Below are 11,879 nucleotides of genomic sequence, written 5' to 3'. Positions count from 1 at the left end.
CGGATGACCAAGAGAGATTCTCTGGATGCGTATTGTGAGAGATTTTGGAGCTCTTTTCTACCAGTCTCTTCATTTAAGAAGATCTCGTTTAAAGAACAGATTGAGCGGTTTTGCTGCGGACTTCCTACAGAGATCCGACATCACTGCGTAGAACAAAAGTCAGATTCTATTCAAGAATTGATGGGTCATGCGAAATGGGGTTTTGCCATACATTCAGGCAATTTGACTTACCACACAGATGAGATCTTGACTTAGAGAACCAAACAGACTTCGAATAATGAAAGTAGAAAGAAAAATAGCCCCCAAGAAAAGAAAGATAAGGATTCACGACCCCGGCTCACTCTTCGAGAGAGGGCCAACTACATCAAAGAGGGGAAGTGTTTTGGATGCAGGGAACAAGGGTGCATCTCCGCGAAGTGCCCCAAAAAGGCACAGCAAGAACAAAATGAAGACAAGCCAGAGCGTTCGAAAGCAGTTGAAGAACGTGGACGAAAAGGCAAGATGAAAGCAGGACTGATTCCAGATTGCATAGGTATTGACCCAAGCACAATTGATGAAAGTACAGAAGTTTGCCGAGCTTGGGGCAAAGTGAAAGATCAAGAAGCCCTGATTTTCTTTGATGGAGGAGCCAAGGCCAACTTCATTTCACCTGAATTGGCGGCGCGGCTCGAGATTACGATTGGATGGGACCACAAGTAGAGGCAGTTTCAGCGGCACCCGGCACGGACGTGGCCATTACACCTGTCATTGGCAAATTTCGGTTGCATTGTCAGAGGTATTTGGGGCACGAGGACTTCTACGTAATGCCCTTGGAAGGTTGTAATGTCCTCCTGGGAGTCCCTTGGTACCATAAGAACAACGCCGTGGTCGATTATCGGGCGAAGAAAGTGACATTGACTACTGAAAAGGGCCGAAACATTGTACTTCATGTGAAACTAAGGGTGAGTCTGTCCCTATTGTATCGGCTTCGGCCGTTACGAAACTAATGCAATCCAATCTGTTTGTTTACTCGATCTTTTTGAAAGAGTTGAATGATGAACATAGGACGAATATGTCTGAACTTAATAAAGAACGCCAAGATTTTCTCCACACTCATGCCGATTGCTTTTTTGAGGGCCTGCCAGACGAGTTGCCATCAGCTCGTCCTGAGGATCATACCATTGATCTGATACCTGGAAGCACACCACCGAACTGGCCCCCTTACCATGTGAGCCGAGCCCAGAATGAAGAGATTATGAACCAAGTGAAAGACCTCTTGGAAAAGGGTCTTATCCAGCCAAGTACTTCACCTTACTGCTCTCCGGTGTTGTTGGTTTTGAAGAAAGACGGATCTTGGAGAATGTGCATTGATTATAGAGCTCTCAATAAAATCACCATCAAGAACAAATTTTCGATTTCGAGGATCGATGATATTCTTGACCGACTTCAGGGATCCTCTTGTTTCAGCAGATCGATTTGAAGAGCGGATATCATCAGATCCGAATCCTGCCAGGAGATGTCTACAAGAAAACTTTTTGGACAATCTTCGATTTATTCGAGTTTTTGGTGATGCCTTTTGGCCTTACCAATGCTCCAGCGACCTTTAACCGAATGATGGACAAGATTTTCAGAGAGTACAGATCTTTTGTTGACACTTTCTTTGATGACATTATTGTCTTCTCCAAGGATGAGGCAAAACATAGAGAACATCTGCTATAGGTCTTTCAGGCATTGAGAGATTACAAGTTGGTGATCAATGCAAAGAAAAGTGAATTTTTCTTATTAGAGATACACTTTTTGGGACACATCGTCTCAGCAGCAGCAGGAGTGCAGATGGACCCGGCCAAGATTGAGACTATACGTGATTGGCCCGATTTGAAGAATGTCCATGAAGTTAGAAGCTTCTTGGGCTTATGTTCTTACTACCGGCGGTTCATTAGAAGGTTTGCAGAGGTTGCTTCCCCTTTGTATATCTTGACATGGAAAGGAGTCCCTTTCTCGTGGGGACCCATAGAGGTGACTGCCTCTCAGGCAGTGAAAGAGAAATTGACTGCATGACCAATTTTGACTTTGCCGGATTTGCAGAAGTCGAAGTATATTGTGATACTTGTGGTCGTAGTCTGGGTGCTGTCTTAATGCAAGAAGGCCATGTCATTGCCTATGAGAGCCGATTGTTTTGAAGGCCGGAATTGACAACACAGATATATGAGAAAGAGCTTTTGGCGGTTATCCATGCTCTTACTCAGTGGCGACATTACCTACTCGGAGCTGATTTTACGATCTTCACAGATCACCAGAGTTTACGCTACTTCTTGTCACAGAAGCAGCTATTGGAAAAGTAGATGCGGTGGGTGAACATCTTGTCACAGTTTCACTTCCAGATTGTCCATGTGCAGGGACAAAAGAACTTGGTGGCAGATGCTTTGTCCCGGAAGCCGTTGGTCTTGGCTATTTCCGCGATACATCATAGAAGCTTCGAGGACATGGTCTATCAGTACGCCATAGATCCAGATTTTGCAGATGTATTCGGTCGAATACAGAATGGGGAGATAGTAGCGGGATATTCCATTTGGGATGGCTACTTGATGAAGAAAACGATGTTGTGCGTTACATAGCTATTGAGGGAAAAGGTTCTAACCGAATGCCACTGTCCACCATTTACGGGTCACCATGGCATTGATACCACCTTGAAAGGTGTAGAGAGATACTTCTTTTGGCCGAGACTCAAGAAAGACGTGGACGATTTTGTACGCAGATACTTGGTATGCTAGAAGGTCAAATCTGACAGGCATAAAGCACAGGGATTGTTACAGCCTTCACCCATTCTCACCCGTCCCTGGGAAAGTATTGCTATGGATTTCATTTTTGATCTCCCGAAGACACAGAGTGGGCACGATGGTATCTGGAGTGTTATTGACAGATTTAGTAAGCAAGCTCATTTCATTCCAGTGAAGAAAACAGTCAAGCCGGATCATTTAGCGAGATGATTCATTGCTCAGATATTTAGATTACATGGTATGCTTGAGACAGTTGTCTCTGACAGAGATCCCCGATTCACGAGTTTGTTTTGGAAGGCTATTTGGGAGAACATTGGCACACGGTTGCAGTTCTCGTCATCTTTCCACCCGCAGACAGATGGGCAATCTGAGATTGCAACTTCAGTCGTAGTGAATTTGTTGAAGTCTTACATTTCGGATCAGAAGACTTAATGGGAAAGGTTTTTAACTTTGGTGGAATTTACCTACAATAACACGATCCACTCTTCGACGAGGAAGTGCCATTTGAGATTATTGAAGGTGCTGCGAAGGTTCCACCTTCTTAAGCACGAAAGATAAGATTTTTGAAGCCGACCAGTACACGAGGGACTTGGACTCTGCTTTTGCCAAGGTCCGGGAGGCTTTAGAGAAATCTTAGGAAAGACACAAAAAGGCAGCAGATCGACACCGTCGCGATTTGAAATTAAAGGAGAATGATTGGGGGCTCTTACGTTTTGAGAAGGCACACCTGAGAAAGAAAAAGGGAAAGGAGCGGCTTTTTCCAAAGCTTAGTATGAGATACTATGGACCTTTCTAGATAAAAGAAAAGATAAATGATATCTCCTTTAGACTGAAGCTTCCCGATACTTGGAGAATTTACAATGCTTTTCATGTGAGTGTCTTGAAGCCAAGGCGATGCGCCCGATGATGGGGAGCTAGATGAGCAACCCAAAGTGGAGAAAAGCGAGGAGATACTCGTTCCAGAACAGATACTGACACATAAAGATAGAAAGATAAAAGGTAAAGTGATAAGGCGGTTCTTGGTTAAATTCAAAAACTATCCCGCATTGGATGCAAAGTGGATGGAGGAGGAGGACCTAGCAGATACTCCTCAGATTGTGAAACTTTACCTTGAAGCATTCGGTTTAGCATAGTCTGCTCCGATAGAACCCCGATTTCACATGGGCGAATCTAGTGCTGCGGGTATGCACAAGAGGGGAGTCACTCCGCTCTTTTGTCGACAGATTGCCTCGATATAGTCATTGATGTCCCTTTGGGCTTCAGGGATACTCTGGCAGTATTCTGCTGTATGACTTTATGAACTGGAATTCGTGATAATGAAAATGATACTGATTTGTACTTGACTTGTTTAAGTGCACGAACTGATAGACGAAATGACTGCAGCATTTTGGTCTCATAAGTCTCTATAGACATGATTGCTATATGGATTAGTTAATTGGGCATTTGTGAGGTCCCGACTGGATCTAGATGCGATTGCTAAATACGTTACCGATTAATCATGGTCTGAGATTTGGATTGATTTTTGAATGTGATTTGTCATGTGATGTCCTGTTATGTCAAGTGATGTGATTGTCGATTGGTACATGTGCTAGATGTGTTGTTCCTAGTGCATCGGTACTAACAAATTAGTGTCTGCTAAGACAATTTATGGCCTCTGTGTGTTTTGCAGGTGTAATCGAGGGCGATTACAATGCTTTCAAGAGGGGGGTATGTCACAAATGGGTGACGTGGCATGGCCTTGGACACACTCATAGAGTGGGGCAGCAAACCCGGATACACACCCAGATACGCAGCAGTGACACGTGGCAATCGTACGGAAAATTGAAATCATAGTCACAAGGGACGCATTCCGGGACGGGAAACAGGGGACGGGGCTCAAATGGATTTTTAGTGTAAAAAAGAGGGCGTGACGGCAAAAGGGGACGGAAAAGTGGGGACGGGAGGCCCGAAAAAGGCCATCCCCTGTGACTATGATGGAAATCCTGTTTTTTGCGCTGCCTTGTTGACGTGGCAAAGCGTCCAGACTTTCGGAAATTACGCTGGCTGAATTTGGCAGCTTTTTGAGCCAGTTGCTTTATTTTGAAAGATTTTAAAAGATGAATGCTTTTGGGGCTTTGCTTTTGGGCATCCCTTGTAACCAATAAATAAGTGGTTAGGCCCTCACTTCTCAGAGCATCTGGACGCAGAGTCTAAGAGTGAGCACCTACCCACTCTCTTGTACTTTGAACACAGATTAATACAAAAAGAAATACCAAAAGGGGCGCCAGTCTTTGGGGCCAATATCTCTAGGCACAGAACTCCGCCGGGCCGTGTCGACTCAAGTGTGAATTTTGAATTGTTTTGAAGTGAATCTCTGCTTTGTCGCGGTAGAATCTTGACTTGGCGTGTCCAATTTTGTTACAGTTTGACGTGCCAAGAGGCACGGGCCTATCAGACAGAGAACGAATGAAGGAGGTGGATAGGGCAATCCCAAATAGAGAGACAGTAGTTGAGGGAGAGGGAGGGAGGGTTATTGAGGGAGAAGTAGCAGTGGGAAACACAAGCCATGTCCACATAAGTACCTGTACCAATCCAATCTCCTGCATCTTCCCGAGGGCAAGAGAACCTTGAGGAGGGAAGATCTGTAACGTCGAGGGAGATCCGTCCATTGTGCCAGAACCTATATCTGAGTCCACGTCTCAGTGTCGGAGAAGGAGCAAAGCTGAAATGCGATCTGAAAACACGCTGTGTAAGCGCCACACCGGTGCGGGTAGGGGGTAAAGACCTTTGAATCAGGAAGGGAATCCAAGAAGTCGCTGACGAGGCCACGGTAAGGTGCTGTCCATGCCAAAAAACGCAGCAAAAGAGGCTGAAAAACGCTGCTGTAAACAGAGTATTCAGCATCTCACTCAATGTTGAAAGGCACTGGATGCCGGAGCTTGGGGCAAGAGGACGGGACGTTCACCCAGTAATCGGCTGAAAATCAGCAAAACAGTGCCAAATCTGAAGTAGAAGGTCCAACAGTTAATACGGGCAGCAATGGAAGAAGCTTCTCGTGGCCGAGGAGATGTAGATCCGGCAGGGAAGAGGAGCATCCAGTCGCTGAGGATACCAAGGCTGAAAACGCTAGGTGTAAAAGTGTCACAAGACGGGCACCACATGCCAATAGAAAAGAACAGACTGAACAGACTTTTAGCACTTCATTAACAATTGAATTGAGAGAGAGAGAGACGACACGTGACACGGAGTGGCGGAATTCCACCCCAGAGAGTATTGGCCCCAAACCTTGGCGCCCCTTTTGGTATTTCTTTATATTGCATCAACACAGTACAAGCCGGTACTCCAGACTTTGCACCTTCTCCAGGAAGCATGCCAGAGAATGAGTCCTAACCTCATTTTTAAAGGCCCTAGGCCCCAAAAGCAGTTTACAGTAAAAAGCCTTCAAACTCAAAAGCTTCTGGTCCAAAAAGCAATGCCAAAAGCTGCCAGCGTAATTTACGGAAATCCGTATAGCCTGCCACGTCATCAGCAAGCGCAAAACACGGAAATCCGTACAGCCTGCCACGTCATCATGCCAGTGCAATTTTTGGAAATCTACCACGTCATCAGTTTTTGCGTGTGTGCGGGTCCTGCTTTATTTTAATCCTTTATGTCACTTGGGGCCCCATCAGACGGGGTCCCCATAAGTTGGGAGGACTTCTTCTGTTACTTGTTCTTCTTAGGGTTTAGGCCCCTCGGTCGGCATCTGTAAGTTGGCTCCATTCTCTAGGCTTTGACACGTCAACAGTTTGTTACAAAAAGACCCCTCTGCTGCAAAAAAACGCTAGGCCAGCCAAAAATGCATGGCACAATAAAACTCTGGCAGCCAGAGGTGTGTGAGAGGAGGAGGCGCTAGGAGGAGGAGAAGGATGGCGATGGAGAGAGAGTCGCAAAAATGCCACAAGCCACAAAAACGCAGCCCTTGCTGAAAAACACAGGGTGGCATGAAGGATTTCTTCGCGATGAAACTCTTCGAAATGGCCTCCTTGCTGATGGCGATGGCAGATCTAGCACCCTTGTGCTCTGATACCATGTCAGAGTGTGCAGCGGAAGGTGAGAGAGAAAAAGAACAATGGCACGAGAGAGAGAGAAGAGACATGAGAGGAGACAAATGGTGGAAAGGCTGGCAGCCCAATAACTCGAGATGGCTACATGGTGTGAGACAAGAGAATGAAAAAGAGGGTGCCCCCCCTCCTATATATAGGAGAATAGGGGCTCATCGGGCAATAATCCTCAATATACCCCAATGACCTAAAAAATATGACCCTTCAATATAAATGGGGGAATATGTGACCAAAACAAGTCTAAAGTGGGAAATGCGCTCAACAACCCTAAGTGTGCCTGAGATCCCTGTCCAGCAGGTGTACGGGTGGCCAACCCACAACCAAGGGCCAGTGCATGTGAGTGGTGAGGAGCCTGTAGACAGTGTGCGAAGCATCTGGAGATGAGAATCTAACAATGCTCACTCTATAGTCTCGTGTGGTCAGTAGATCCGCGGTGCTGTAGTCGGTGCATGGCTTGTGTTACCATATCTGTGGTGAAGAAAGTGGAGGTAAGTCGTTGCTCGTGTGGCTCTCGGATTGGAAGTTTCCCAGAAACCTCATACAGCCTCTCCGCATGATCATGCCATGCCTGTGGGTCCTCAATGGGTGTTGTCGGACGGGATTCCCTAAGAGTTTGCCATGCTATCACACTATCAATACTCAGATTCATGAATAGGTGCTAAAGCTCAAGCTCCTTTTCTGCCGCCGCCTCTTCGAGAGATGGTGATTTCCCCTTTTGCTGATGTGCTGGTGCTTCACACTTTGCACGACCTGCCCTCATGCCTAGTGTTTGTGATGCTGCTGCCATTGCCCCCGTCTTGCACAGGCCCGTTGGTTGCTGCGGACGCCCTCAGTTCCGACTGCCTGAAGCCGCCCCTACTAGGTGTGCCCTAGTGCTTACCTTCTTCCTTGGTCATAAACTGATGATGTTCTAAGGAGACGTGGGTGACCTGATAAACCACATGTTGAAATTTCTAGCTTGAGAACTATCTTACTTCAAAGCTGATGTATGGCATCCATGCGGTTTTACTTTCAAGTTTGGAGGTAGATGACATTCTTAGACATTACACTATTTCCCTACTTGAACTATGGTTCATTTCAAACTCATTGAAAGTGCTTGAAAAAAGTGGAGTTTGAAACTTGGTTTCAAAGTTGACCCAAGTTGGGTTAAAATATTAGGGTGTTGTTTTCAGCTTATTATCTTTGGTAGGTTTTTGAGCTATCAAGGCCCAAAGTTTTAACCTTGAAGTCTCTATTTTGTAATACCTCTTATGTAGTTTGCTATTTGATGGCATTTTGTTTTGCTTAGATGATTGGCCTTACTCTTAATGGAGTCGTCTTTCTTCGATATGGTCATCGATTTATGATTCATCGTAGTGCTAAATGTTACAAAGTTATGTACATGCTCCCTTTCAAATGCTCTATTCTTGTACTTGGTGGTCATTTTAGGATTGAATTATACAAAATGTTTGTCAAATGCTAAAAAGTTAGGGCCGTGTTCGATTCAGCCCAGATATTTGAGTCAAACTCGTTTGCGTGTTCTGAGTTTGATTGGCCTTAGAAAACACAGACTTACATGGAGTCTATGATTAATATATTCCCAGGTCTGAGCCTTGTGTATGATCCATTCATGTAGCTATGATCATCTTTGTGGTTACAACTTTATGCGGAGACATGCTCCAGTAGTTACTACATATGCTCATCACCTGTTGGGAGGGATCCACACCTCCCATCAATGAAGCTGTAGAGAGGGTCCCGATCCCAATTGGCTTGAAGGAGTGCATTATGTGTGGCTGAGATGTTGAGGCTGAGGGAGTAACTGCGGTGTTTGAATTAGTAACACTCTGTGTAGATGCAGCTATGTCAAAAATTCCCCTGAACATCTCCGATTGGCTACTTGATAAACCCCTTGATCCTCAGACAGTGGTATCTACCTTCCTCTGAAAGTAATATTATTGCACAGCAGTTTTGATATGGCAATGCAGTTCCTGCTGTGTTAATAGTTTTTTTTTACCCTCCCCATAGTCTCCTCCCTACCTGCTCAGTTGCCACTCCGCAAACTATAGTTATTGCTTTCCTTTTCATCTGAGTAGCTAGCGTGTTTTACAGGGGAAATGCCTAGCTCTCACGGTAGGCTTGTTGTCTTGTGTCAAGTGTTGACAGTGTTGGTATACTCATAAATGTGTGGCTTGTATAATCTTTATTGAAATGTATCTTCTCAATGTTGCAACAGCAAAAAGCTAGGTGTGTTTTGTAAAAGAAAAGCCACAGAATCGCTTTATCACCTAATTGTCTTGTAGAATCTAGATTGAATATGTGAATTGTAATTTGTGATTGGAATTGATTTTTACTATTTATACCATCTGCAGGCATCTCCACAAGTTTCATACAAGGGAAGATGTTGAAGACATTGCAGTACTTATAGCTTCTCTGTCACTGGATCGCAGCCTTCTATGCTTTGGTGTTCTCATAAAAGAGTCCTTGGAAATTATCTTAAATTCTCTTACACAGGATGAATGGCATATCTCTTGTGAAAGGATAGCAACATGTATGGCCATGTAAGAAATTGGAAACTTTTTCCTTCAGTTGGAATTTTCTCAACAACTGTTAACTTAAGCATCAAATTACATTGAATATAAAAGGTTTTCCTTTGAAACTCTGCAGGGTGGACAGACATGTTGTGAACTGCTTAAAATTGACACGAGCTTTGCATAGTAGAGAAGATAGGATGAAGCGTCTTCAAAGTGTGCTGGCGCTTCACTTTTTTGCAAAGATACCTGGTGAAAAGGCAAGCCTATTGGCATCAAATTGAGGATTTTGTCTGTGCTTTGGATTCTGTATTGCAGGGGTTAAAAATGCTTTCTTTCACATAATCTGCCAGACTTCTGATATTTTACTCACATTCAGCAAGTTGACTTGCACAATGCTGTAGAAAATTACTCATATTTTAAGCAGAGGGGACTAACATTGTAAGATGAGAAAATAATGGAGTACTTGGGCTCATTTTGTCTCTGTTTAAGTCTCATGTTTCATGGAAGCCGAAGATAATTGGTCATGGAGTTGAGGCTTTGTCTTTTGATGCAGGAGGTCTCCGGAGTTTGGGAGATGCTTTCAGTTTTCAGAAAGACTGATGTGAAGAGGACTGTTGTGGACTTCGGGAACCTCTACTACCAAATGTGTATGGCTGACATCTGGCTGTGGTCAAATACAGTTTTGGCTTTGGATAAAGGAGCATTGGAAGCCTGGCTACATTTTTTGAAATCTTGCTCTTTCCAGATATCAAGTACTGACTGGAGACCGTATGCAACGAAGGTGCTTTGCTTTGCCTTTTCTCCATTTCCTTCATTTTAGTGGATGAATGCATATCAATTGTTGTCACAGAAGGATGCTAATACAAGAAAGTTGTCTTATAGGTGCGCAACCAGGCTTCATACCTTTTGCAAGTCTATCAATGTCATTACCCTGGGGACGATTATGAAGAGACTTAATTTCCAATTCTAAGCTTCTTTTGACCACTTAGTTCTCCTCACAAAGCCCTGTGTACAGGTTATGGAGTGCCTCATGATATATGGATGTATAGCCTGTCAAATCGTTTGTACACAAAGCATGCGTGCATGTCTTCCCAAAATCCATTTCAAGGAATGGCTCATGTTGTTTTACGCAGGTGTAGCATATCAAATTTCTCTCACCCAAAAGCATAAGAGCATGTCTCTTTTTTTTTTCTTTTGAAGAGCTACCTTGTTATTTTCTCTCTTTGGGTTTTTTTTTGAGGTAAAATTCTTGAAGTGAGTTGTCTTTGCTTATTTGGCGTCTCCATCAAGGTTGCCTCTGAGAGGGAGAGGCCATTGAGGAGTCATGCATTTTCCTCCAATGGCGAGCCATGATGGCTTGAACATGCCGATGCTGAGGAAGCCATAAGTGAGGCTCCGTGGCCATGGATTTCGCGCTCTACAGATGGCAATGACCCTGTCCAATGCTACTCCTAGCGAGGCATCCTTAACAGGATAGGTCAGTGAAAGAGGGGAATAGAGACGTCAATTATTTGATACAAAGGCTTTAGTCACAGTTGCAATATTGTGACCAAAAAAGATTATTGGATATAGAGGCTTTAGTTACAATTGCAATATTGCAACCAAAAAATTCTGCGATGGATTTTGACATTAGTATCATGGGACCGGTCACTCTCGGCCTAAGAGAGGAATTTCTTTGTGCTCCAATTAAAAAAGCCCAAGGCACCTCTGATCTTCAAAGCACATGGTCCATTGCAATGGTGCAAAGTCTAATTAAAAAGGCAGTGAACTCCTTAGATCTCTTAATAAATAATGCAGTGGCATATATAGTGCTTTTCTAATGCCATCTCGTCATGACATAAATTACATCTCATGATTCACTACCCGTTTTCAATCTTAAATCACATGAGGAGGCATATAACTGCCCGATGACACCCTTGATACGATGTGAGAAGTGTGTGTCCTTGTGTGTAGGGAGTACGATAAACTTCATTGGAGGGGGTGTATTTTGTGCCTAGTGGTTGTGAGGGCGATCCATGTCATCTCTGTATCCAGATTGCTGCTACTTGTATCAAAGAAAGGGAAATTAAGTCTGTAAACCTAAGGCAGGAGTGTACCGATATTCAAGCCATGTAAAGCATGCCTACATTGGGTGTCCCCCTCATCAGCAAGCTGCTTGGAGCATGTAATAGCTAAGTAGGCTAAGCGGGGAGATCTCTGCAAGGATCGCTCCCTTCCCTTATTGTCTGAACAAAAGTAATTACACTGACTAGCGCCTCTGTGACCACTAGATTCATATGTTGCCATCTATTATAATAGTCTCCCTGTGGTAAATTGCATCCAGCCAATGGCTCCTCCGTTATTGGACTTGGGCCCCAAATCTCCGTACCATGAAGAAGGGTCAGTGTAATAATTGCCAAACAACCAACGCTTTTTGTTTTGGAACCATATACATCTGCACTCTTTCATGTGCTCCCAAAGTTGCAAACTCGTGTGCAAGCCTGGGCTTTGCTGCCTCCATTGAAGACAGTGGCCATTTGAGAGCGGCTCCC

General features: G+C 44.3%; 1 protein-coding gene across 1 annotated transcript in view; it reads left to right on the top strand.

The window, feature by feature from the left end:
• LOC147447717 (actin protein 2/3 complex subunit-like protein) overlaps positions 1–10,566 on the top strand; it is a 71,028-nt gene extending 60,462 nt beyond the window's left edge. Inside the window, exons 9-12 of the mRNA XM_086523431.1 lie at positions 9,187–9,375; positions 9,482–9,605; positions 9,902–10,129; positions 10,231–10,566. Coding sequence (XP_086379557.1) covers positions 9,187–9,375; positions 9,482–9,605; positions 9,902–10,129; positions 10,231–10,305 — 616 coding nt within the window. The 3' untranslated portion in view covers positions 10,306–10,566. The remainder of the gene's footprint in view (positions 1–9,186; positions 9,376–9,481; positions 9,606–9,901; positions 10,130–10,230) is intronic.
• The last annotated feature ends 1,313 nt before the right edge of the window (positions 10,567–11,879 follow it).

The sequence above is a fragment of the Adiantum capillus-veneris genome, chromosome 11, assembly GCF_014529385.1.
Source record: "Adiantum capillus-veneris isolate H3 chromosome 11, ASM1452938v2, whole genome shotgun sequence".
Classification (NCBI taxonomy): Eukaryota; Viridiplantae; Streptophyta; class Polypodiopsida; order Polypodiales; family Pteridaceae; genus Adiantum; species Adiantum capillus-veneris.
This window is presented reverse-complemented; position numbering and strand designations above follow the sequence as displayed.